At 46.5% G+C, this 26,331-nt stretch overlaps 1 protein-coding gene across 3 annotated transcripts in view; it reads left to right on the plus strand.

Annotated features, from left to right (window-relative positions):
* The first annotated feature begins 1,005 nt into the window (after positions 1-1,005).
* The window catches only part of DEUP1 (deuterosome assembly protein 1), a 63,712-nt gene continuing 38,386 nt past the window's right edge, over positions 1,006-26,331 (plus strand). The window contains exons 1-7 of one of the 3 annotated variants that reach the window (XM_083436502.1): positions 1,006-1,137; positions 3,038-3,098; positions 11,047-11,218; positions 15,444-15,539; positions 16,784-16,918; positions 20,177-20,290; positions 25,124-25,378. In XM_083436502.1, the coding sequence (XP_083292628.1) occupies positions 3,055-3,098; positions 11,047-11,218; positions 15,444-15,539; positions 16,784-16,918; positions 20,177-20,290; positions 25,124-25,378 (816 nt within the window). In that variant the 5' untranslated portion in view covers positions 1,006-1,137; positions 3,038-3,054. The remainder of the gene's footprint in view (positions 1,138-3,037; positions 3,099-11,046; positions 11,219-15,443; positions 15,540-16,783; positions 16,919-20,176; positions 20,291-25,123; positions 25,379-26,331) is intronic. The other 2 variants (XM_083436503.1, XM_083436504.1) reach the window with 2 other exon arrangements.

Here is a 26,331-nt window from a genome sequence, read left to right on the forward strand (position 1 = left end):
TTGAGATAAAGATTGCTTTAGGAATAAAGCAGATTCTGACTCAACATCAGGAAGAACTTTCTGACTGTAAGAGCTGTTCGACTGTGGACTCCCAGGAGAAGTGGTGGACTCTCCTTCTTTGGAGGGTTTTAAGCAGAGGTTGACTATGAAGGCCACTCCATTTCTTTTACGGGATTCTTGCCCACAGTAGTAGATATGGTCATCTGAGCTGAATTCGCCCATTCCCATCCATTTTAGTTCACTGATGCCCAGGATGTCAACATTGGACAAGAGCACGCCAGGCACTCCTGTCTTCCACTGCCTCCTGCAGTTTGGTCAAACTCATGCTGGTAGCTTCGAGAGCACTGTCCAACCATCTCGTCCTCTGTCATCCCCTTCTTCTTGTGCCCTCAATCTTTCCCAACATCAGGGTCTTTTCCAGGGAGTCTTCTCTTCTCATGAGGTGGCCAAAGTATTGGAGCCTCAGCTTCAGGATCTGTCCTTCCAGTGAGCACTCAGGGCTGATTTCCTTCAGAATGTATATGTTTGACTCTCAAGAGTCTCCTCCAGCACCAGAATTCAAAAGCATCAATTCTACGGCGATCAGCCTTCTTTATGGTCCAGCTCTCACTTCCATGCATCACTACTGGGAAAACCATAGCTTTAACTATATGTGCCTTTGTCGGCAAGGTGATGTCTCTGCTTTTTAAGATGCTGTCTAGGTTTGTCATTGCTTTTCTCCCAAGAAACAGGCGTCTTTGAATTTCGTGACTGCTGTCACCATCTGCAGTGAGAGAGCTACCAAAGTCTATTTTGTTGCAGTGCATATTTGGCACACAGGCAAACGGGAGAAGGGCGCCCCTTCCTCTGATTCAGGCCCCGCCCCTCCGCTCTGGCCCCGCCTCCTCCTTCGGGGGGATTCCCCAGGCCTGCTTCCGCCCGCGGAGGCTCTTCCCTAGGCCGCCCCGTTGCCCCGGCAACGGGAGAAGCCAGCCGGGCCATCCCCGCAACTGCCGCCCGGGCGGAGGGGGCGGGGCCTGCGCGAGGCGGCAGCCGCGGCGGGAGGGCAGGAGGGCGGCGGGGCGGACGGGCTCCTTCCCCGCCAGAGCGAGGGCAGCCGCGGCTCGTAGCAGCAGCAGCAGCGGGGGAAGGGGCAAGGTAAGCGGGCCCCCAGCCACCCATTCATGCTAGGTTTCTGAGAGCTGTGCATTTAGGGCTGCGGGAGGCAGGGAGTCTTCCTCTGGAGAAAGGCACTCTGTGCATGCTCAGAGGCCCTCTTTCTACCGCCCGGTTTCTGCGTGCTCCAGAGCTATTGACTGTCTGGAGGAAGCCTCTCTAGTTATGCTCATAACCGTAGGGGTCAAGACCCCTGGAGAGAGCCCTCTGTGTATGTTCAGAGGGACCCTTCCTTCTTCCCTTTCCCACACAGCTCCAGGGCAGAGTGCTGAGAGAGCCTGGAGAAAGCTGTTCTGTGCACGCTCAGAGGCATTTTCTCTGCTTCTTCTTCCCCAAGGCGGAGTACCAACAGAGAAAGCCTTTCTGCATATGCTCAGAGGCACCCTTCCTTTCCCGCACTACTCTGGTAGTGAGATCCTGCAAAAAAACCCGCTCTAAGTATGCTCAGAGTCACTTCCCCTCTGCCTCACATTCCCACACGTGCACCTTGGCGGCATGCTGAGAGAGGATGCACAAAGCCGTTCTGTGCATGCTCAGAGGCTGTTTTTTTATCTCTTCCTTTCCCATTTGCTCCAGGGTGGAGTATGGAGAGAGTTTGGAAAAAAGGCCCCTCTGCATATGCTCAGAGGAACCATTCCACCCTTTCCCACATTTTCCATGGCAGACCATTGAGAGCAGGGAGGGTCAATCTGTGGCACTCCACATAATGCTAGTACAGTATCAGTTGCTGGGAATCATAGAATCAGAGTGGGAGAGTTGGCCGGATACCCAAATGTCATCTAGTCAAACCCCGTGAAATGCAGGGATCTCAACATGCAGTCTCCCATCCAGTTGGAAACCATACATGACCCTGCTTAGCTTTGCAAATGTGCTAGCAGTTTTGTTGCGGCGGAGTGCTGCTCCCTTCTCATCCTGCTTCCAGGCCTCTAGTCAGCCACTGTGAGAACAGGATACTGGACTGGCTGGGCCACTGGCCTGATCCAGCAGGATCATTTTATGTTCTTACATTGGATTCCAGCTCCCTTAATCTGCGACCATTAGCCATCTGGGGCTGGTGGGAGTTGTAGTTTAACATTTCGAAGGTCACAGGTTTGTCTCCCTGACTGAGTCTGAACTGAGGAGTCCCCTCTGTATATGCTCAGAAGAACATTCTACACACTCCAGGACAAGGTATACCCCTCGATGTTCACAGAAAGCTGCATTGTACCAAGTCAGACTATGGGTCCATCTAGCATAGTATGGTCTACTGGGAACTGCTCTCGAGGGTTTCAAAGAGGGTTCCCTCCCCCAACCCTCCCTGGAGAGAGCAGAAATTGAACTCAGAACCTTCTTCATATAATGTGCTCCGTTGAGCTTTGGCTCTTCTCACTAACTAGGTAGCCTTAGACTAAGCTGTTTTCTCTCTCAGCCTCCACCCCCACTATAAATGCTAATTATTGTCACATCAGTATATCCCAGTGTCATGCTGCCTGGCAGTTCAATTCTGCACCTATTTAACTCAGAACACAAATAGGTTCCCGCAGATTCTACAGGACATATTTCCAGTTAAGAGTATATGTAAAATTGCAGCCTCCCAAAAGCCATCTCACATAGCCTACCTTGGTTGTTGAACACCTTGGTACTCGTACGTTTTGGCTCCTGAAGTGAGTGTTCCGCTTTTCGAACTTTTTTTGGAAGCCAAACGTCTGACGGGGCTTCCGCGGCTTCCGGTTGGCTGCAGGAGCTTTGACACGGGACTCAAACCCACAACCCTGAGAGTAAGACTCTTGTACTCTGTTACTGCTGTTTATCAAGTCTCTCCTTTTAACTATGAGTCTTCTATGTAAATGAATAATTAAGGGGAAAAACATTAACCCACCCGCCCCCAAAATATTCTTAATAGATTGGAGAAATGCTAAAATGGAGAAGAAAATAGAAGCACTTCAGGAAGAAATGATGACTAGGTAGGTTGACGCATAATAATTTCCTGGTCATTCCTGGTTTATCTTATCTTATTTACACCTATACGCTCAATATGATGTAGGACTTAAAACCTTACACTTCAAGATTTCAAAGTTCTGTGGTCTTTTGATTCTTCATTACTGCTTATCTCATAAAGAAACACCAGGCCTAGACTGCTCAGGCAGCAAGTATATTGAACAGGAATGGCCGCCTTGTTTGTTTGTTTGTTTGTTTGTTTATAAAAAATATTTATATACCACTATGTCATTTAAAAAAATCAAAGCAGTTTACAACAATAAAACAGTACAATGAAAACCATATTAAAAAGTTAAAAACAGACATCACTTAATCATTTGTGGTAAAACGTAATAACTCTGTTCTTAGCCATACTGTGATGCTTGATATTGATGAGTTTACTATTTTGTATATTAGGCAAACCATGAAGCGGTAATGTGGCTTTTAATGAAGAGTGCACCCCTAATTGACCTACATTTCTTATTGAAATTACTTTTCAGGCCTGGTCAAAGCAGTAGTGGCATCTTTTGTTTAAAACCTTCAGAGTGCATAACCTTTCCAATTAGAAAATGTTACGATCTGGAAATTGCACTGTAAAACTCACCTCTGTCAAAAGACTATTGTTGGGAAAGCTTTTTTAAAATCATTACCTAATTAGAGTAGTTTGGAAGCCTTATGTAAACACTTTTTAAAAAAAAAAAAAATCTTTTTCTGCAGAAGTGATGTCATCAACCTGCTTGAGATTTCTTTGGGCTCAGTTATACACAAATAAAATTAAGTGTGTTGTAAAGTGCATTATACAAACGTGACACTAGATAGCGATGGTGACCTATGGCAAATTCAATATATATTTTCAGAACGTTTTTGTAAAAAAGCATTTTCACAATTTTATGTGTGTCTAGATTCCATCTTTATCTTTTTGACATTTTGATTGCAATGTTTATCAGCGGCACAGCATGAACCTATGCGTGTTGACTCAGTCCTGCTGAGACTTACTCTGATGTATGCGTTAGTGAGATTGCAGTTTTATAGTGATTCAATACAATTAACTGCCCAGAGTCAAAGATTGGGCTGGTTATTTGCAAATCAACATGTGAAAACATCGTTTCTGACCTTTGCAGTTCCTGATCATGCAAAACTCCTTCTCCCTTCTCTCTCCATCTAGGACAATGGTTGGAGGAGGGCGGTTAGATGAGCAGGGTGGGGAGTTTTTCAGGGAGGAAGCAGAGGTGGCAAAAAAGTGATGTTTTAGGGGACCAAAGATACTTTTTGTTGCCCAAGTGCCCACAAAAACCTGGAGCAAACTACAGTGGTGCCTCGCAAGACGAAAATAATCCGTTCCCCGAGTCTCTTCGTCTAGCGGTTTTTTCGTCTTGCGAAGCAACCCTATTAGCGGATTAGCGCTATTAGCGGTTTAGCGGCTATTAGCGGCTATTAAAGGCTTAAGGGATTAGCGGGTTAGCTGCTAAAAGGCTATTAGCAGCTTAGTGCCTTAGAAAAAGGGGGTGGGGAGCGGAAAAAAATCGCAAGAATCGCAAGACATTTTCGTCTTGCGAAGCAAGCCCATAGAGAAATTCGTCCTGCCAAGCGCATTGAAAAACGGAAAACCCTTTCGTCTAGCGGGTTTTCCGTCTTGCGAGGCATTCGTCTTGCGGGGCACCACTGTAGTCACTTTGGTGGAAAAATTAACAAACCATCTAATCATCATTGTTCAAAGGAACAAATATAAAGATTCTTTTCTGGCATAGTAGCACTGTTTCATTGTTCATGCAAGTGAAGATTAAATGCAGATATGCCTGTCAGCAGCACATCAAACTTTCTGGCTGCTATGAACATCACAGACTTGACTGTCAATACTTCCTCTCTCTCTTTTCATTTGGTTTTCTGTTTGCATTTTCAAAAACAGGAACAGAGAGCATCTTTAACCCCCTTCCTTCCCCCTCCCCCTGTCCTACCTACAACTTGGTACCAAATACAGCATGTATACATATACCATATGACTTCACTTCCACCCTTTTCCTGGTTCCTTTGCTTTTCTACTACTCCGCATAATCCACATCTTTTTAATCATTCAATTTGTTGTCTATTAAAAGCTCTTTTATCTATTTCAACTCTGCTGGATTTACTCGAGACCTGCTAAGCTGTGTATTTGTTTATACTGGTTCTGAAAATATTCAATAAACATGATCCGTTCCTCTTATATTCCTTATCTCCATTTTCTCTTATACTTGTTCATCAGACCAGCCAGTTCAACATGTTCAAACATTTTACACTGCCATAGTGGGTACTATACCTGTTCTCCACCTTTGTGCCAATAAGGTTCTAGCTGCTGCGGTGGCATATAGTAATAAACCCTTTTGTGTGTGTGGTTTTTTTGGGGGGGGGTTACATTGTTACCATCCCCAAGAGGAAAATCTCAGGGGGGGGTGTTTCCCCCTCCTTTTAAAAAATATTTCGAAACCAAAAAAATTACAAACATCAAATTCAAAATCCATATTCATTTTCTAACATAAGCCTATTACATAGGTTACCTAAATTAAAATATATCTAATTGCTCTAGGCTGAGGAAAATCTCAGGAGTTTTTTGGGAAAGTTTTTTTTAAGTATCCTTTTTAATGCATTATATATAGTTTCCCAATATTCGTTAATTATTTTACAGGGTCACCATATGTGAAAAAAGATCCCTCATTTTCATCACACTTCCAGCATACACTTTTTTCTTTGAATGTTGATACTTCCTGATGGCTTACGCTGACAGATTAGTGTCTTTGGTTGGTTGGTTTGGTTTGTTTGTTTGTTTGTTTTTAGCAACTCTCCAGGTCTCATGCAGAGATCTTTCACATCACCTGCTACCAGATATCTTTTAAACTGTAGATGCCTGGTTACCAGACGTCCCCGTTTCCTGGGGACAGTCCCCGGATTTACAAAACCACCCCCAGACAAAATCTGTCCCCAGATTTCATTTAATGTCCCCGGATTTATATTTTAAGTGTTGTAGATTTATTAGTAGGGAATGAATGTTGTGTGATTGGTTTAACAGCACAAGACACATCATATGGGGACTTCTGGTGAGGCAAAATGGCGGGCGCCACGGCAGCAGGCAGCTCCTGAAGCCAGCCAGAGCTAACTGCACTACCAGGCTGGCTCTGAGTTGCTGAGGCTGCCGCTGCCACTGCCCAGGGGGAAACCGGGGACACCTGGTGCGTCAACTGGGGGAACTGCTGGCACACACCCACACACCACGTGACCCAAACTGAGCCGGGAGCGAGAGCGCCTGGTCACCTGGCCGACTGCCCAGCGGCACTCCGGGGCCAGTAAAACCCCAGAGCCAACGCAGGGAGAAGGAGGAGAGGAGAAGGAGAAGGAAGAGAGAGAAAGAGGAAGGAGAAAAAAGAGGGGATCTTGCCATGCCGCCGCCACTGAGGAGAGGTAGGAGAGCACCGGAAGGGCAAGGACACGTGGCTCCACAGTGGCTAGCGCTCCAAAAGAGCAGGCCGGGGCCCAGAGGAAAGCCGTGCGACAAAAGAGAAGATATTACAGTGGTACCCCACAAGATGAATGCCTCGGAAGATGAAAAACTCGCAAGACGAAAGGGTTTTTCGTTTTCTGAGGTGCTTCGCAAGACGGATTTTCCTAAGGGCTTGCTTCGCTAGACGAAACGGCCCTGCCTCTCGTGTCATGGCGACAGTCACTGCACGCACGTATGCTCGCTTCCCCGCTCCTCCGGCTCCCTCCCACCTTCCGGCTGACGGTTAGTGCCTCGCGCCGCTGCCCACCCCCCTCGCGCGCTCCCCTCAGAGAGCCGTTGCTGCCAGCGCCTCTCTCTCCCTGGAGTCGCGCTCCTGAGCCCTGCCGCCCTCCAGCAGCCACGTCGCACGGTGGCCACAACGCGCGGGTGAGTTTGAGGTACTGGCTGCGGCAGCTGTCCTGCTTCTCCCCGCCCCTCCCCGCCGTTGTCAGTGTTTAAATGCAGTGGTGCTTCGCAAGACTAAAAAACTCGCACAATGAAAAAACTCGCGGAACGAATTAATTTCGTCTTGCAAGGCACCACTGTACTTCTTAATTTTTTAAAAAAATAATTTTTAAAAATAACTTCTTTTTCTCTTTAAAAAAGAAAAATTCTCCCTGGATTCTTTGAAAAAAATCTGGGAACTATATGCCAAGGTTTAAATTTGGTACCTTTCAGAGAAGGCAGGGCATATACTTTCCCTACATTGCCTCCTCTCATTTCACTGGACCACTCCCTCTTAATGCTCTCCTTCCATAGCCTATCCAGCCTCACTTTGCCTCCTGCATCCTCCCTCCATAAGCCTCTCCTCCTGTCACTACTTTCCCCTGTGGCTCTTCTGCCTGCCCTGCTCCTATTCCTTTGTGAAACCTGAGCAGCTCAACCAGTAAGGACACCCAGACCCCTTTCTGCTCCTCTTGCCCCTCTTTAACCTTAAGGCATTTTAGTTCAAGCGCTAACAGAGGCTTCAGCATCACAACAAATGGCAAAGCTGCCCATCCCTTCCTAACCTGCTGTCACTTGCAAGAACCCAATGCTCACATATAAAAGCTGAAGGAATACGAGTGAAAAGGCAGGAATTATGTCAGCAATATGGCAATTTCCTGCAGCAATCCACGGCCACCTTCATTCCTGGCCTCCGGAGTAGTTTCCTTTGTGAGGAAGCTACTCCACAGGGATATGAAAGCAACTGTAGATTCGTCAGCATAGTTTTAGCAAATTGCATTTTCTCCCAGCAGGCTGCTTCTCCTCTCCCCTCCTTCCTAGCATACTCAGCTGCTTTAATTCATTCCGTTTTGTGCTGTCACATTTCCGCAGCAGGTCTTGTCCGCACACAGCTTGCTGTCCGACCCGGTGAGCAAACAGAGCCCCGCTGTGGCTGTTGAAAGCACAGTTCAGGATCCCTGACAGAGAGGATGCCAAGGAGATTTGGCACCGGGCCTGCAGCCCTGTTTAACTCTGCTCTTAATTGCAGCGTTCCCTGGCAGGTGATGTGAGAGCTGCTGATCTGGAGGCCCCATCAAAACACAAGGCGGGTTGCAGGCAGGTTGAGAGAGGTGAATCTGGTCAGGCAAAAGGACCAGCGCTTGGGCACATGCAAGCTGACGTGTCTGTTTTCTAAAGACTATTTTGGGGGGGACACACCTGGAGCGTTTACAGGACCAGATGAAACCTTGTTCACCATATGGCACCTAAAAAGGTAAAGGGACCCCTGACCGTTAGGTCCAGTCGTGGCCAACTCTGGGGTTGCGGTGCTCATCTCGCTTTATTGGCTGAGGGAGCTGGCGTACAGCTTCCGGATCATGTAGCCAGCATGACTAAGCTGCTTCTGGCGAACCACAGCAGCACATGGAAACGCTGTTTACCTTCCTGCCGGAGCGGTACCTATTTATCTACTTGCACTTTGACGTGCTTTCGAACTGCTAGGTTGGCAGGAGCAGGGACCGAGCAACGGGAGCTCACCCCGTCGCGGTGATTCGAACCGCCGACCTTCTGATCAGCAAGTCCTAGGCTCTGTGCTTTAACCCACAGCGCCACCCGCATCCCTCTATATGGCACCTAATAACTACTTAATAGGCATTTGCTCTCTATCCACTGTAGGGGTGGCATAGAAGTTCCACATATACAAGTGGCACACAGTCAGTGGACTAGGGGGACTAGGCAAGTTCCTTAAATAGGGGTAAATTGGAGTATTAATGTATTAAAGCCTGGTGCCTCCTTCCCAAAGTCTGGGGAGCTTCTGCCTGGCTTAGGGAGTGAGGTGTGATGCTCCAAAGGGGTCCAGGTGCCTTCCCAAAGACTTTAGGAAAGCCGCAGCCAGGCTCCAGCATTCTATTAGTGAAGACCTTACTTGGAAAATATATACAACCCAAGTGGCTAAGAAAGCCGAACAGAGACTCCATCTCCTCAGAGTCTTGCGGAAGAACTATGTCAATCAACATTTGATGATCTCCTTCTACCGGTCAACAATAGAAAGTGTTCTTTCATACTGCATCACGGTGTGGTACGCTGGTTTGACATCATCTGATAGGAAGTGCCTACAGAGGGTGGCGAATACAGCACAAGATATTATGGGCTGTCCCGTGAATCCGGTGGATGAAATAGCAGAAGAACGTTGCCTCAGGAGAGTGAGGAAAATTCTCAGGGATGATTCACACCCTGGCCAGCACTTTCTTGATCTCCTGCCCTCAGGCAGAAGATATAGAAGCATGATTAGTTGCACCAACAGGGTAAAGAACAGCTTCTATCCGTGGGCTGTTAGGCTGCTGAATGAAAAGATAAGAACAGGGCAACTGACTTTCGGGTTTGGTGAGTGTGCGTCAGTAAACAAGGGGAATTAAGATTAAGAGAGCTGAGTGGGGAGTGCTCGAGTAATCTCACTGTATACAAATTGTACAAGTGACAATAAAGTATTTCAATTTCAATTTGTTTCAGTTTCAATCAGAGCCCTGGCACCTCCTTCCCAAACCCCAGGGAACTTATGTTAGGATATTTCCGTTCCACCTTAAAGGGAGCAGGATGCTTGTGTCACAGCCTGCGTATTTCCTGTTTCACAGGATGTTTCTGCTGTGTCTTTGCTTTCATTTCTCTCTCTCTCTGTGCCGGAACACTGAAGCAGGCAGTCATGTTTTTCTTTGTTCTGATCAACGCAGAAATAAACTTGTAAATAATGCTCTCCTGAGTGCCTCTTTCGCTGTGCATTATCTGCTGATAGAGCGTGCATCAGTTCTGGAATGTGGCAAGCTATTTCTGGAGCTCGTGTCGCTAATTGCTGATACTGCGTGTCTACGGGAGATCGATGGACGTCCGGAGACGACGTGGAGTCATGATGGACTTTGTCTCCCTGGCAGTATCCCAACAGCTTATGCCCAGTTTAGAGAGGGAGGCAAAATGCTTATGCATGTGATATCAGGCTCCCAATCGCCCTCACAAGCTGGCCCTCTGGCCCTAACTGTTCCCTTACAAAAAAATTCGCTGCACTCCTCTGACATATTCCCTCTTCTGCCAAGCCATCTTGGTGATGCAGAGTCTTGCCAGCAAGAAGAATGGAGCGAAAGGAGTCTGTAGCCCGACCAGTGTGTGGCGGGACAGGGTGTTTTTTTGATAGGCCATGACTCACATGGGCAGGTCCATTTTTGAGCTGCTGCTCTTTATGTTTCTCACCAGGTGGTTAGCTAGGATGAGGCACTGTAGTACATTGTTTTTGCACCAGGATAACAAGTATTGATGTAAATAATAGGCCACAGTTAGAGCAAGCCAGGATTCATAAAACAACTTCAAATCTAAAATCCTGGTTTTACAGCCTCCAACAAACCATAACCAGTGAGGGGGCCTAGGTTCCGATATACAGTGGTACCTCTGGATACGAATGGGATCCGTTCCAGAGCCCCGTTCGCATCCTGAAGCGTACGCAACCCGCGTCTGCATCTGCGCGTGCACGGGTCGCAATTCGCCACTTCTGCGCATGCTCGTGACGTCATTTTTACCATCTGCGCCTGCGCAAACGGTGAAACGCTTTACTTCCTGGTTGCCACAGAGCACAACCTGAAAACGCTCAACCTGAAGCAACTTCAACCCAAGGTATGACTGTACAACCAAACCATAGGGTGGTATTCAACTTAAGTTTTACTTAGAGTAGGTCTGTTGAAATGAATGCACCTATCTTAGGCGTGTTCATTAATTTTAAGGGGTTTTACTAGGAGTAAAACTTAGTAGGATATCCACTGGTAGTTCAGCTAAACAAATGACAGTTTAGTGTTACATCCAAACTGGACCAAGGAAACATTGACTAAGGAAAAAAACCATTAAAATAAGCCATTTGGTTATTCTCAAGTCGAATATAAGCTCACTGGAGGGGAAAATGGCCTGAAGAATTTCAATCTGTTCTATGCAGTACATTTAAAAAAGACCTCTCTTTGTTTTTTTAGATCCGTCCCTTGCAATGTTGAGCTTCAAGAATTAATGCATCAGATTGATATCATGGTAAACAACAAGAAACGAGAATGGGAGAAGAAATTGCAGGCTTTAGAAGCGCGAATGACTGTCCGGGATCAAGAATTGGCAAGTGCCCAAAGCAGGTTGGATCAGAAAGGTCTAGAGGTATGGGACGCCTTCTGTTTTGTGAATGAAGCATTGGCCTGGAGGTACTAATTAATTGCTCGGTTTATTAACATACATGTTCAGTGCACTTATGAACAGCTGTAATCCTGTACCCAGCCATGAACATTTGAGTACACATAATTCCCCTCACCCTGGACCCTCTATGCATGGTGAGATCAGAATCGAGTTTCTGACTCTTTTGCCCTGTCTTGGGTATATGTGTGGAATGTAATGGCTCGGCTGGGATATAGGACACTGGTTTGAAGCTGGGAATTCCCTAACTTGCAAAATCCAATCCCTCTCTGAAAGAGTAATATGCCTGAGATCTGTTCACTGCATATAGATTTGGCTGGGAGGAATTAGGCGTGTACAGATGCAACACACATGTGTTTGCATTATGTATTATATGTCAGTTCCCAAGATTTTGCCACTCTGGTATGACCAGGAACCCAGGACAGGGTGATGCAGCAGACTGTTGTGGTGAGGGCAAAACTTGCCCTCTTTCCTGACACGGATGGTCTAGTCCTTGCAGACTAGAATCCTGCCAGGGAGTGCAGTGTGTCTATTTGCAAAGTGCACCAAGATCAACTGAAACCCTGGCAGCAGTGCTTTTTTGGGGGGGTGGTACTCAGTGGCACAGACTACCATCGTCTCATTATTTTGCTGCCAGCTAGATACCAGCACCTCATTTTATTTTACTTTATTTTTTGCCCAAAAAGCAATGGCTATGAGGATTTATTTATTTTTTTAATCTTGATATTTTATTAAGGATTTTCTTGTTTTACAGAAGTAAGTGTAATGCCTCGTTGTTGTTTTTCCATGTAACATTTTTACAAATCCATTTCATTTGTTGAGGCATTAGGGGGAGAAGAAAAGAAAAAAGAAAGGGGGGGTGGAGAGAGGGAAGATGGAAGGGGGTGGGGTCGGGTGGCGGTGTTTCTATTATGTTTAATGTATGTAGAGTTTGGGGTCAGTGTTGTTTGTGTTGTTCACTTGTGTTTCTTTGGTGGTGAGAGAGGTTGGGGTTGGCCTAGGGTGTGATTGTTTGCTTGTGATTGGCTGTGGTGATCTTTGTTTTTGTGTGTGAGTGAGGTGGGCGGGTGTTTTGGATCAGGTTAGCCATATTGATTTGTATGCTGTTGGTGGATTATTATCATTGTCCTGTTGGGCTGTGTATGCGATAAAGGGGAGCCATACCGGGGTGAAGGCGTCTTCTTCTGTTTGTCCCCGTATTTGCAACACATAGACCTTCCCTTTGCAGCCACCCGCTATGACCCACCATCCTGGACAAGTCACCCAATTTATAATAAACTGTGAAAAACTACCTACCTTGGACCTGAAATCAAGCTGAGATCTGCCCCAGCCGTAAGGTTTTACAAAGCAATTAAGCCCACATTTATATCTAAGCATTGCAGTAATGCATTAGATGTATTGGGGAAGCTTTTTCACCAGTTTCTCCTCTCACTCACTTCGCCTTCAGATGTATTAATCAGTACTCTTTGTATGAAATCCAGAAGGAGCAATTGCTTCCTTTCTAAGCTTGGTTCAGAGAAACTAAGTATGCTGCTACACTAGTTATTTGTTCTAGAATTTTGTTCGTTTGCCACCCATTGTTTGTTCTTTGTATGGGGTGCCTATCATCAAATCGTTCACCTGCCTTTCCCCCATGCTTATCCCATTTCTTTTGAGAACTCAACATACCTGAGCAGCACCACATCTGCAGGTGCCCATTGCCTTTAAATTTCTCTTTGAAGATGCACTCGTATTTTCCTGGTGATGCTCTGCAGAAAATCCAACATCACATGGAAGATCCATTCTGTTGGCTTGGAGGGCTCCTGTCTCCTGATCAAAATGGAACCATCTCCAGCTGTTATGTCCATTACTGTCCTTGCAAATCTGCCATCTGGGAAAAGCTCCATTTAAAGGCAGCAGCAGCAGAATGTTCCAAACTAGGAGGGGTGGCTTGTCCCTACTCCTAACAAAATATATTGTTTTGGAGTGCACAGCTATTACGGCATGGCTTTTGAATTGTGCTATGTGTACCCACATATGTGTAACCACAGAGTCTAGGACTTGCCGATCAGAAGGTCGACGGTTTGAATCCCCGTGATGAGGTGAGCTCCCGTTGCTCGGTCCCTGCTCCTGCCAACCTAGCAGTTCGGAAGCACTTCAAAGTGCAAGTAGATAAATAGGTACCACTTCGGCGGGAAGGTAAACAGCGTTTCCGTGAGCTGCTCTGGCTCACCAGAAGTGGCTTTGTCATGCTGGCCACATGACCTGGAAGCTGTACGCCAGTTCTCTCGGCCAATAAAGCGAGATGAGTGCCGCAAACCCAGAGTCGGTCATGACTGGACCTAATGGTCAGGGGTCCCTTTACCTTTACCTATGTGTACCCATGTGATACCCAAGGATTTGACATGCACTTCATTCATGTCTACATACATTAGCTCTAGCTCAGAACTTCCTAGGCACTCTTTAAGGCCAAACAATTGCACGAATGTTTTTATAGTTGCAAATAGCAGCCTCTGGAGAGGCAGGCAGGATCAGGGCCAATAGGATGGAGAGGGGGAGCTTAACCCTTTCTGCTCTGACATAGCTCTGACGAAAATCCCCATGCTCCCATATCCTATTTTAATTACAAGTAAAATTAGTAGCATTTTTATAGCCTCATAAAGAGAAGAAATTAGATACTTTTACTAGATTGTGAGGACCCTCTTAAAAAGGTAAAGGTACCCCTGCCCGTATGGGCCAGTCGTGTCCGACTCTAGGGTTGTGCGCCCATCTCACTTAAGAGGCCTGGGGCCAGCGCTGTCTGGAGACACTTCCGGGTCACGTGGCCGGCATGACAAAGCTGCATCTGGCGAGCCAGCGCAGCACACGGAAACACTGTTTACCTTCCCGCCAGTAAGCGGTCCCTATTTATCTACTTGCACCCGGGGGTGCTTTCAAACTGCTAGGTTGGCAGGCGCTGGGACCAAGCAGCGGGAGCGCACCCCGCCGCGGGGATTTGAACCGCCGACCTTTCAATCGGCAAGTCCTAGGCACTGAGGCTTTAACCCACAGCGCCACCCGCGTCCCGTGAGAACCCTCTTAGATTAGGATAATCTCAGCTGCACTCTTATATGGTCTCAATCTATCACTGTGTGCCTTTCAGACACAGACTTCAAAACCACTTATTTTGATTTAGTCTCTTAGGCTGCGGTCAGGCAGCTTCAGAACATGAACTGTAACAACTTGAGCTTTAATCAAATGCAAAAGGTTTGTAGGGGGAAAGTGAAACTTTTCGGAAGATTCATAGATCTCCCTTTATGATCAAATTGTCGTAAAATTCTCGCAGTACAACAAAAATAGATCAGAACATACATCTGGGTAGGCTTGCCAAAACCAAAATGTTTTTAGCAGGTGCTGAAAAGCATACAGCAAAGGCTACTGCCTGATATCAATATGCAGGGAGTTCCCAAGGGTAGGTGTGCACTAAAATATCAAGGTCTTACAATTGTGGAATGGGTATTATGTCGTGCCTGTAACTTGCAATACATGTTGATAGCATTGTCAGCATCGCCCTTGAGCCAGTGCCACTAACTGGACTCATCCACTTCAGCCCCGACTGGGCTGGGCGAGCTGGGTAGCACTTCCAGAGACCACCTTCTGGACAGGAACAGGTCAAAGTGCTGTGGACTCACAGCTTAGAGTTGTGAGCACCGGATTCACTTCCACAAGTAGACAGTCGTCGCACAGCAGAGTCTAGCAGAGTCTAGCAGAGTATATAAACAGCTCGGAGAGCAGCTCTGTAGAATATCTTCTTTATTCTATAACTACAACTATAATACAACTATATACAGAGGTAAATGAGCCTAAGCATAAAGAATGCTAAACCACACTGAGTGTCTGCAGCTGCTCTTGGCAGCAACCTTCTCTAAACACACAATCTCTCTCTAACACTCTCCCTCTCCGACACACTGACTGACTGACCGACCGACTCACTCACTCACTGACTGACTCTTTGATGTGGTGCTGGAGCAGAATAAGTAGAGAGCAGAACACGCCTCCTCCTCTCTGCAGAATCAACAGACTCCTCAGGAGATTCTTGGATATGGGAGGGGTGAAATCGCCTCAAGCATGCTGTTTGTTGTTGTTTTTAGCAGTGATATCTTTATGCTTTTAAAAATGCCTTTGGCTTTTGAAACTCTTTTGATGCCCAATATCATGTCCACTTCAAATACAGGTTGGGCTACTGAGGCAGAAACTGGACAGTTTGCAAAAGACAAAATACGAGATGGCTCAGAACTATGACACGCAGCTTCAAGGCCTGAAGAATCAAGTAAGGAAGGGAAAATCTCATTCCTATTTTACAGTTCATAATATTTCAAGCTAGGTTTAATAGATTGAGGGCTGCTTTGTAACCAGCTCAATGACTGCCTATATTGTGATGTACTGAGTCAGGTGGTGGCTGATCTTTTTCGCCCTGAGGGTCCAATTCATTCTCACCAAACCCACCAGGGACAGGGGCTGATAAGCCTTCCCATCCCCTCATGTGTGCAAACACACAGGCTATACACACAGAGAGAAGATGAGTGCATATAGACACACTGTCTGTGTTCTCATGCTACTTGCACCGATCCTGGTGGAGTTTTCAACAAGTGACACATCTATCCAGCTTAGCGCAGTCCCCACCCCACCCAAGTGTCAGTCTTAAAACTTATAACAAAGGTGATTTTTATGTTTTTTAGATCAGGATCAAGCTAGTTAACCCCTCTGTCTAACTCTGAAGAACCATTAAAGCACCAACACAAGATGGCGCTAAACTGATGCAAAACACTTCCTACAAACACCAGGCAAGACATCCCTGTACACCAGAGCTTTCCAAACTTACCATGTCGGGCACACGCTTTTTAGACATGCATTGTTTCGCGACGCAGTAAATCAGTTTTACTAGCAAGCCACATGTTAAACTACCCCCTTTCCAGCCCTGGGAGGAGCACGGGGAGTGTTCACACAACACACCTACACACTGCAGCCGATGCCCTAACGTGTTATGGTGCAGATTTTGGAAAGCTCTGCTCTACATGTATAAAGCAAATATCCAGGCAATCTGTGTTTAAAAGTGCAGTTAATTAACATCACAGGTTGTATGAAAGCACTGGCTTGTTCACCCTTAACTGTTTAGTTGTAATAGCTGGTACAGGTGGCTCTCAATTTCTGCTGGGATTGCATTCCTGGGATAGCACATAAAGCCAAAATCAAGTGCAGTATAGTCGAAATGTATTGGGTTCAATGGGGGGTGGGATTGCCAAAGACTTTCTTCCCGGTTGCCCCCTTCCTTTCTGCCTCCCTATTTTCTTTAATTTGCCAAGTGCATAAAGCTGAATGCGCACCAGTTAAATGCACGTAAGTTGCTGTACTTGAATGCATGTAAGTTAACTGTACTTTTTTCTTAATAAAAAAAAAACAGCAACCCAGATTAGATGGCTGATTAGATCATTTAAGCTTAACTGCCTTTGCCAATTACACCTCCAAAACCGAGGCAAAAAAATAAGGCGTTTGTGACGTTCATTCCTCTTCCAGTTTGCCAAGCTGACACAAAGCTACGAAAAGCTACAGCTGCACCAATTAAAACAAAAAAAAGCTCACAGCTTGGAGAAATGTACAGAAAACCAAGAAGCCCCATTTCAGCTGAGCAGTTTGAACCAGAAATTGGAGGTCAGTTCCTGTATTAAAAGGAGCATCTTTCTCCTCCTCCTCCTCCTCCTCCTCCTCCTCCTCCTCCTCTTCTTCCTCCTCCTCCTCCTTCTTCTTCTTCTTCTTCTTCGATTTCCAAAAGTATGCCTTGTGACCACAGGATTCTTGTGTCCCTCTACACTAGCACCACCTCTGTTGTGGGGGGAGGCGGGAAGACCCCTAAGAGCCAGTCTTAGCCCATCATAGGGTCCCATTGGACCTACAAGGCCATTTTCTCCCAAACCAGGCCTACCTGTTTATCATCACTGGGCAATGTCAGGGGATGGCCAGGGGTGCCAGGTTCAATCCTGCCGAGGGGAAGGTTGGGACTGTTCCTTGCCACCAGTGTGGTATTTGGGTGGAATCTAAGAGTTGGAAGGGACCCCAAGAGTCATCTAGTCCAACTCCCTGCAATGCAGGAATCTCAACTAAAGCATCCATGTGTTTAAAAACCTCCAAGGAAGGAGAGTCCACAACATCCCGAGGGGGAGACCATTCCACTGTTGGAGCAGCTCTTGCTGTCAGAAAGTTCTTCCTGATGTTTCGTCGGAATCTCCTTTATTGTACCTCTCCCCCCCCTCCACTTTGCCCATCTTTAAAGGTAAAGGGACCCCTGACCTTTAGGTCCAGTCGTGACCGACTCTGGGGTTGCGGCACTCATCTCGCTTTATTGGCCGAGGGAGCCGGCGTACAGCTTCCGGGTCATGTGGCCAGCATGACTAAGCCGCTTCTGGCAAACCAGAGCAGCGCACGGAAACGCCGTTTACCTTCCCGCCAAAGCGGAACCTATTTATCTACTTGCACTTTGACGTGCTTTCGAACTGCTAGGTTGGCAGGAGCAGGGACCGAGCAATGGGAGCTCACCCCGTTGCGGGGATTCGAACCGCCGACCTTCTGATCAGCAAGTCCTAGGCTCTGTGGTTTAACCCACAGCGCCACCCGTGTCCCTTGCCCGTCTTTAGAACTGTGCAAAAAGCTGCTTAGCCCCTGTTTCTCAGAAGCAGAAGTTCAACCAGTGTACATACCACAAGGAATATACTTCCGCTCTCTGGGGGGGTAAACATCATCATCATCATTTGTCTCCAACTTTAGTTTGTCACAACAGGCTATAAATGCCCTGGCTATAGGGAATTTTTTGGTGCACAGTGTTCTTCAGATATAGGGGAATATTTACTGGCACTAGCTACGATTCTAAACACTGGCTTTTTGTGACCATTCCTTACTGAAGTGGTGTGGGCATTGCCACCTAATTGCCGATTTACTGCTGGCTTTTTCTCTGGATCTGGCCTTGTCAGTGTAGAACCTACGGTACATTTTGCCGCCAGGAATTTACTGCTGCTTTCCCAGGGCTTCCTCTGAAAGAGAGTGCTTTTGGAACTTCAGTTGTCCTGGGCTGAAACAGCTGAATTAGGCAGCTTTGTCCTTTGCTCAATGCTGAGTAAACACGGTATTTTCTTCTTAGTCTGAAAGCAAAGCAAAGAAGAGCAGCAGTTCTTTATTCCCTTCCGAAGCAGACATGGAAAAGTACAGAAGGGGAAGAACCTCATGGCGGGAATATGCTACTGCCGTTTGAAGGCACACATTCATAAATGCCCCAGGTTTCATGGGACATTGTCCTAGGTTGTAAAGACTGCGGAGAGAATAATTGGGTGCACTCTTCCCATCTTGGATCAAATCTATGCTTCCAAGTGCCATAAGAAAGCTGCAGAGATAGTGCAGGATAGTGCGCACCCCGGAAATGATCTCTTTCAGCTTCTGCCTTCTGGAAGAAGGTACAGGGTTATAAAGACTAGGACTAGCCGCCTGAGAAACAGTTTCTATCCAAATGCATTTTGATTTTAAACGCAGTGTAAGGAGTCTCTATGGGAGTATATTGTATTTAAAAATGGGGTATCAGAGTTTTTAGGGGGCTAACCAGGTTGGGATAGCTGGGATAGCAGGCTTGTTGGTTTTTTAATGTCATGTAGATTTTTTTCAATTTCGTTGTTCTGTATGGGACAATGACAATGAAGAGTATTTTATCGTAAAATGAGAATATAAAAAGAGCCCTGCTAGATCAGTCCAAAGGTCCATTTTAGTCTTTTTCCAACGTTGACTAGCCAGGTGGGATGCTTATAAAGATGTGAAGGCAGCAGTGTTTCTGTGTTGTTTGTCTGCCACAACTGATGTTCACATGAACTGAGCATGGAGGCGCCATGTAGCTATGGTGGATCATAATCATTATTTTATTATTTTTACCCCTGGCTGGGTAATCCACTCTGGGCATCTGGCTGGGTTGCCACTCTGGGCATCTTTCAACACATATGAAAACACAATTTAACACCAAACGTTAAATACTTCGCAATACAGGGCTGCCTTCAGATGTCTTCTAAAAGCTGTGTAGTTCTTGATCTCCTTGACATCTGATGGGAGGGTGTTCCACAGGGAGGGCGCCACCACCAAGAAGGCCCTCCGCTTGGTTCCCTGTAACTTCCCTTCTCACAGTGAGGGAGTCACCAGAAGCTGGTGACCTCAGTGTTTAGGAGGAATTTCCTTTCTTGAAGCCATTGATTCAGGGCCTATCATCCAGAGCAGTAGAAAAACAAGCTTGATCCATCTTCCATGTGACAGCCGGTTAGACTTTAGCCCTCCCCTGGAGAATATTTGGCAAAATGGCCTCCCTGTGTTGCCATCCTATAGAACCAGTATTCATATTGTTTAATATTATTTAAATAAGCAATAGTGGTATCAGGTGATGCTGCCCTTTGAAGCCTTCAGTTGTTCCTTTGAAATCTTGCCCTTACCTGTCCCACACCTGACATCAGGTATGGTATCAGATGGGTGGGGCTTCCTGAAAACAGCCCTGCAAGGCAGATGGGAAGGGTGGAAGCTCCCCTCCCCTGATTTAAATACTAATAATTATTGATAGTTACTATATAAATAATAGCTTAACAGTATCTAATGCAATAAGTGGAAGTGCTCCTGACATTTTACTTCAATAGCCATGTATATTGACCCATTTATGTTCTTTATGTACAATGTGCTTTTCAAGTTCTCATTTTATACTTTTACTTCTTCCTCCCCGCCAATATTTGTCCCCTGTTGTTAATTGTTATAAATAACCAAAATAGCTTTATACTTGAAATTGCAGCATACATTATTTTTCTGGTTGTACACATTTTTCTGGTTGTACACTATATACATATATAGAGATGTGATTCATTTCTTTTGTGGGTTTCTTTTTTTTTTTTCATTTTTCAGGAATTTAGAGCAAAATCAAGAGAGTGGGATAAACAAGAAACACTGTATCAGAACCACCTCGTTTCATTAGATGCTCAGCGAAAACTGCTGTCTGAGAAATGCAATCTGTTTCAGGTACCATGCTGCTGTTTCTACTTTCATAGAGAAATTGTACCTAAAACTGTGCAGGTCTGGATAGTAAAATCACACCTTTTCAAAAATGGCTTTGTGGATATCAATGCAAGTCAGGCTCTAAATGTTTGAAACGCAGTGTCATTAAAGGATTTTCTGATATAAGTACACAAAACGTCTGTGTGTTGTAAGAACATGTAAATGTCTCAATCTCTGTTGTGAACTAAGTGGTGCTGGAGATTGTTGTCTGCTCACTAGCAGTGCCAGAGGAGTCACTTAGGTGTGGGGTGGGTATGTTTTGAGGTTATTGCATATTCTTTCAGGAGCAGGTATATTTTCACTGATTCTACCCTCTCAAGGGTGTGCGGGTGGCGCTGTGTGTTAAACCACAGAGCCTAGGGCTTGCCAATCAGAAGGTCGGCAGTTCGAATCCCCGTGACGGGGTGAGCTCCCGTTGCTCGGTCCCTGCTCCTGCCAACCTAGCAGTTCGAAAGCAGGTCAAAGTGCAAGTAGATAAATAGGTACCTCTGCGGTAGGAAGGTAAACGGCATTTCCGTGCGCTGCTCTGGTTCGCCAGAAGTGGATTAGTCATGCTGGCTACATGACCCGGAAGCAGTATGCCGGCTCCCTCGGCCAGTAAAGCGAGATGAGCACCGCAACCCCAGAGTCATCCGTGACTGGACCTAATGGTCAGGGGTCCCTTTACCTTTACCTTTACCCTCTCAAGACTAAACTACAATGGTGCCCCGCAAGACGAATGCCTCGCAAGGCGGAAAACCCGCTAGACGAAAGGGTTTTCCGTTTTGGAGGTGCTTCGCAGGACGAATATCTCTATGGGCTTGCTTTGCAAGACGAAAATGTCTTGCGATTCCTGGGTGTGTTTTTTTCGCTCCCCACCCCCTTTTTCTAAGGCACTAAGCTGCTAATAGCCTTTTAGCAGCTAATCCGCTAATCCCTTAAGCCTTTAATAGCCGCTAATAGCCGCTAAACCGCTAATAGCGCTAATCCGCTAATCCGCTAATGGGCTTGCTTCGCAAGACGAAAAAAACGCTAGACAAAGAGACTCACGGAACGGATTCTTTTCGTCTTGCGAGGCACCACTGTACAGGCGACCTTGGACATCTGTGATCAGATCTCCTGGCTCTGGGTTTCCTTAGATGGGCTTGTGTGTGTGTGTGCACGCACGCAAATGTATTTTCTGTCTGCAGCTAATAGCAGCTTCAGGAGTGCTACCATTTGCTGGGACCATTTGTGGGGTATTTTGTTGCAAATACCAGAGCTAAGAAATGTTGCAGTTAAAGCAAAGGGGCTGCTGTGGATGACGTTATGTATATACTGTATATACTGGCATATAAGACGACTTTTTAACCCCAGAAAGTCCTCTAAAAAGTCGGGTGTCGTCTTATACGCGGGGTATGGGTTCACTGGGCAACTTCGTCGGGCAGCTTCCTCCCGGCGTGGAGCCCACCGCCCACTGCCGCTGCCCAACGAAGCTGCTGCGTATAAGACTGGGCATTTAAGTCGACCCCCCAAATTGGCAGTGGTCGTCTTATACGCCCACTCGTCTAATACACCGGAGTCTATGGTATATGCCTTGCTTTTCCACTCTTGGGATGAAGGTTCTGTACATTATCATCCCCTCCCCACGCTTTCATCTTTGCAAGAGCATCTGCCTTATTCCTGTGACGGTAATTTGTCCTTTAAATTGTTTTAAAAAAGACAAAAAACAAATCTTACAGCATTATAACCTGCCCTGGGACCTTACAGGGGAAGGGCAGATAAGAAATCAAATAATAAATGAATAATATCAATATCGGCAACAACAGCCCTTTGAGGTAGGCTATGCTAATATATGTACATAAGCAGCAGGTCTTGTAAATAGATCGCAGTGGGGAGCAAGCCACATACAATATCTTATTGGCATCCCAGGCAAGGTGGACTGATTCAGGACAAAGCAGCAACTCATATTCATTCAAGGAGATGGGGGAGTGCTTAAGAATTATGGGAAATGCCAGCCCGAGTCTAAGGTTACCAGATTTTTTTTTCAATGAATCTGGGGACTCTTTTCAACCTCCTACTAAATAGATGGATTTTGTCAGGGGACTGACTTGTGAATCCAGGGACTGTCCCCAGGAAACAGGGGCGTCTGATAACTTTAAGCCAGAGTTCTATGTAGATTATTAGGATAAGAGCACCGCACAAAAATAACTCATGCAGAAATGCCCTCGGAACAGTCTAAAATGCCTTTAAAATTCCTATGATACTCAGGCTCAATTAGCCACCCCCACCCCCATTTTGGTTGCTCAGTGCACTCTGTAGGGTTTACTAAATTACAGAGTATTGGATTAGAAGAATGAGCTTGAGAATAATGGACCAGGTCACTCTCATTTTCATATTTTTGTCTGATTTAATGGACTCTGCCTTTGATGTGGATAAAGCAGATGTCCAGCGTTCTCAGAGCAGCACAATTACCATAGTAACATCGTTTTCCTGCCTGGCTTGTTGGGTGTCAATCAGAGAGCCACAAGTGCATTTCTGCCCTCAAAAAAAGGCACGTAAGAAACGCTCGGCGAAATCAATGGAACATAATCAAACAAAACAAAGGTAGCAGGTGACGAGGGTTTTATTTTTATACGGCTAAATTGTGTGCCTCTGTTGTGCAATGGGTTTAACTACACATAGCCATTTATTGTCACATTTGTATTGGGATGTTCTTACTGTTTGATATCAGCTTTCCTAGCCTCCTCAAAACAGGCAACAATTGCAGGTGTTGATGTGTTCAGAGCATGCAGGGGTAGCAGCTGGTGCCCTTCTGGTAGGGCAGAAGGCAGGGAGACTGCCAGTAGGTGGCGCTAGAGCCAATGGCAGGCAGGGCCAACTCATTCCTGTTTGGTCTCCATTCTCCTCCATGCTGAGTTCCACAGGGGGCAACAATGAGGCTAAGGAAGAGGAAGTGGACAGTTGGAATGGAGGGAAGTAGACGTGGTCAGCTGGGGTTGCAATTGGTGGGGCAATGCCTTCTTTGCCGTAATGGTCCAACCTCCACCTGCTGGACACAAAAGCAGCACAGTCCATCGCGGCTTGTGGAAATCGCCACAAAAGTCAGAACCGCCAATAGAAAAGGATGAAGGAAAAAGATAACGATAAGATGTTAAGCTATTTTAAGCAAAGGATTGTACGCACTATGATGCAGCAAGAAGGGAGGAGAAGGGAATCACTGCAGAAAACAGGAGGCGAAGTCAACTTTGTACAGTGGTACCTCGGGTTTACGGGACGCGGATGGCGCTGTGGGTAAAACCTCAGCTCCTAGGACTTGCCGATCGCATGGTCGGCGGTTCGAATCCCCGCGGCGGGGTGCGCTCCCGTCGTTCGGTCCCAGCGCCTGCCAACCTAGCAGTTCGAAAGCACCCCCGGGTACAAGTAGATAAATAGGGACCGCTTACTAGCGGGAAGGTAAACGGCGTTTCCGTGTGCGGCTCTGGCTCACCAGAGCAGCTTCGTCACGCTGGCCACGTGACCAGGAAGTGTCTCCAGACAGCTCTGTCCCCCGGCCTCTTGAGTGAGATGGGCGCACAACCCTAGAGTCTGTCAAGACTGGCCCGTACAGGCAGGGGTACCTTTACCTTTACTTTACCTCGGGTTAGATACGCTTCAGGTTACATACGTTTCAGGTTACAGACTCCGCTAACCCAGAAATAGTACCTCGGGTTAAGAACTTTGCTTCAGGATGAGAACAGAAATCGTGCTCCAGTGGCGCGGCAGCAGCGGGAGGCCCCATTAGCTAAAGTGGTGCTTCAGGTTAAGAACAGTTTCAGGTTAAGTACGGACCTCCGGAACGAATGAAGTACTTAACCCGAGGTACCACTGTAATTCGTGTAGATTCATTAATTTTTTTGAAAACTAATAACAATTAATTGGTTTAAAAAAAAAAGTGGGAGGACAGGGAGATTTAAAAGTGCAGGAGCTGAAGTTTTTCCCCAGCCCTGTTTTTAATCCCTAAAACTGTGAGCAGAAACACTGCAGCTCAGTGGTATAAGGTCCCATTTCAGTCCCTGGCATCTCCAGGTTGGGGTGGGAGAGGCTATTGTCTGAAACCTTATAGAGCCGCTGCCAGTCAGTGCAGACAGCACTGAGATAGATGGAGCAATGGTCCAACTCATCATAAGGCAGCTTCCTATGTAGTCCCAGGAGAAAAATTAACCAGGGAAGGAGTGATTGTAGGGGGCATCACCGTGCCATCTTTTAAATCTCCACCCCACTCTCACTTTATAGGGAATTGCCTGCGACCCATTGCAGTTGTGTAGATCTGTCCTGTGTAACCTGCCTCCCCATGTTCAAATGTGTGGGGACCACTGGGGACCACAGTGGTAGCCTGGCCCAAGTCTCAGGAGCATACAAGTCTGGTAGCGAATCTTAGGTCAGAAACCTGCTGTCAAAAAAATACCGTATTTTTTGCTCTATAAGACTCACTTTTTCCCTCCTAAAAAGTAAGAGGAAATGTGTGTGCGTCTTATGGAGCAAATGCAGGCTGTGCAGCTATCCCAGAAGCCAGAACAGCAAGAGGGATCGCTACTTTCACTGTGCAGCGATCCCTCTTGATGTTCTGGCTTCTGAGATTCAGAATATTTTTTTTCTTGTTTTCCTCCTCCAAAAACTAGGTGCGTCTTATGGTCTGGTGCGTCTTATAGAGCAAAAAATACGGTAATAATTTCTCCAGTGTTGGATTTCTGCTTCAGAGTTCTAAATTTCTGAACAGAAGGCGACTCACAGAATGGGAGAGGCGCCTCTGTGCAAAAGAGATGGATTTCATGCGGGCCGTTTTCCTTGTCTCGCCAGAAGCAAGCACAGCACTGTCAAATCCAGACGCGGTGCCAGAAGCTAAGCCAAGACGACGCGGGTACCTGCAGCCAGTGCCAAACCGAGCACCCCGGCGTTCAGCGTGACGTCCTTGCGGAACCCACCGAAAGGAGCGAGCTCTTTATGGAAAAACTGAAGTCGACCGTGAGCGAAATAGCCGTGAGCAGGAACAGGCTGCAGGAGGAAAACCGAAAGCTCCAGCAGGAAGTGAAAATGTACCAAAGGAAGTGCCAGGTAAAGAGTCAGCGGCGGTAATAAGGACCTTCCCAGGTGTTAAGATCAGCAGGGGGGGGGTGGCCCTCTTGGTAGTGCCACTACCCTCAGAAGCTGGATTGCCTGCCCCAGGAGAGGGCATTATCTGTGGTCAGTCCCTAAGTTGTGGAATTCGCTCCTTACATCCTTGCATCTGACACCCTCACTGCACGCTTTTTATCCTATGCTGAAATTACATTAATTTACCCTGGCCTTTGACACTTGAGAGGTATGTTTTTATGGTGTGTACCCTACTCTTGTGATTGCAATTTGTTTTAAACTGCTCTTGATTTTAAATTGCTGTGGCCGACCCTGGCACCGTAGGGTGATGGACGGGATAATAATAATAATAATAATAATAATAATAATAATAATAATAACAACAACAACAACAACAACAATAACAACAGTCAGTGCTTTTTTTCTAGGGGCACGCAGGGGTACGCAAACCCTTAAACATTTTGTGAATCTTTGTACTTTTGTCCATTTACTGTATTTATTTCCCCCGATTTGAACTATAAAATGGTGGTTTTCTTGAGTCAAAATGAGAGTACCCCTAAACGCATTTTTAGGGAAAAAAGCACTGGTAATAGTAATAATAATAATTAGGGACGCGGGTGGCGCTGTGGGTTAAAGCCTCAGTGCCTAGGGCTTGCCGATCAAGAGGTCGGCGGTTCGAATCCCCGCGGCGGGGTGCGCTCCCGTTGTTCGGTCCCAGCGCCTGCCAACCTAGCAGTTCGAAAGCACCCTTAAGTGCAAGTAGATAAATAGGGACCGCTTACTAGCGGGAAGGTAAACGGCGTTTCCGTGTGCGGCTCTGGCTCGCCAGAGCAGCGATGTCACGCTGGCCACGTGACCCGGAAGTGTTTTCGGACAGCGCTGGCCCCGGCCTCTTAAGTGAGATGGGCGCACAACCCTAGAGTCTGTCAAGACTG

Source organism: Podarcis tiliguerta, assembly GCF_965153285.1.
Source record: "Podarcis tiliguerta genome assembly, chromosome: 4".
NCBI classification, from domain to species: Eukaryota; Metazoa; Chordata; class Lepidosauria; order Squamata; family Lacertidae; genus Podarcis; species Podarcis tiliguerta.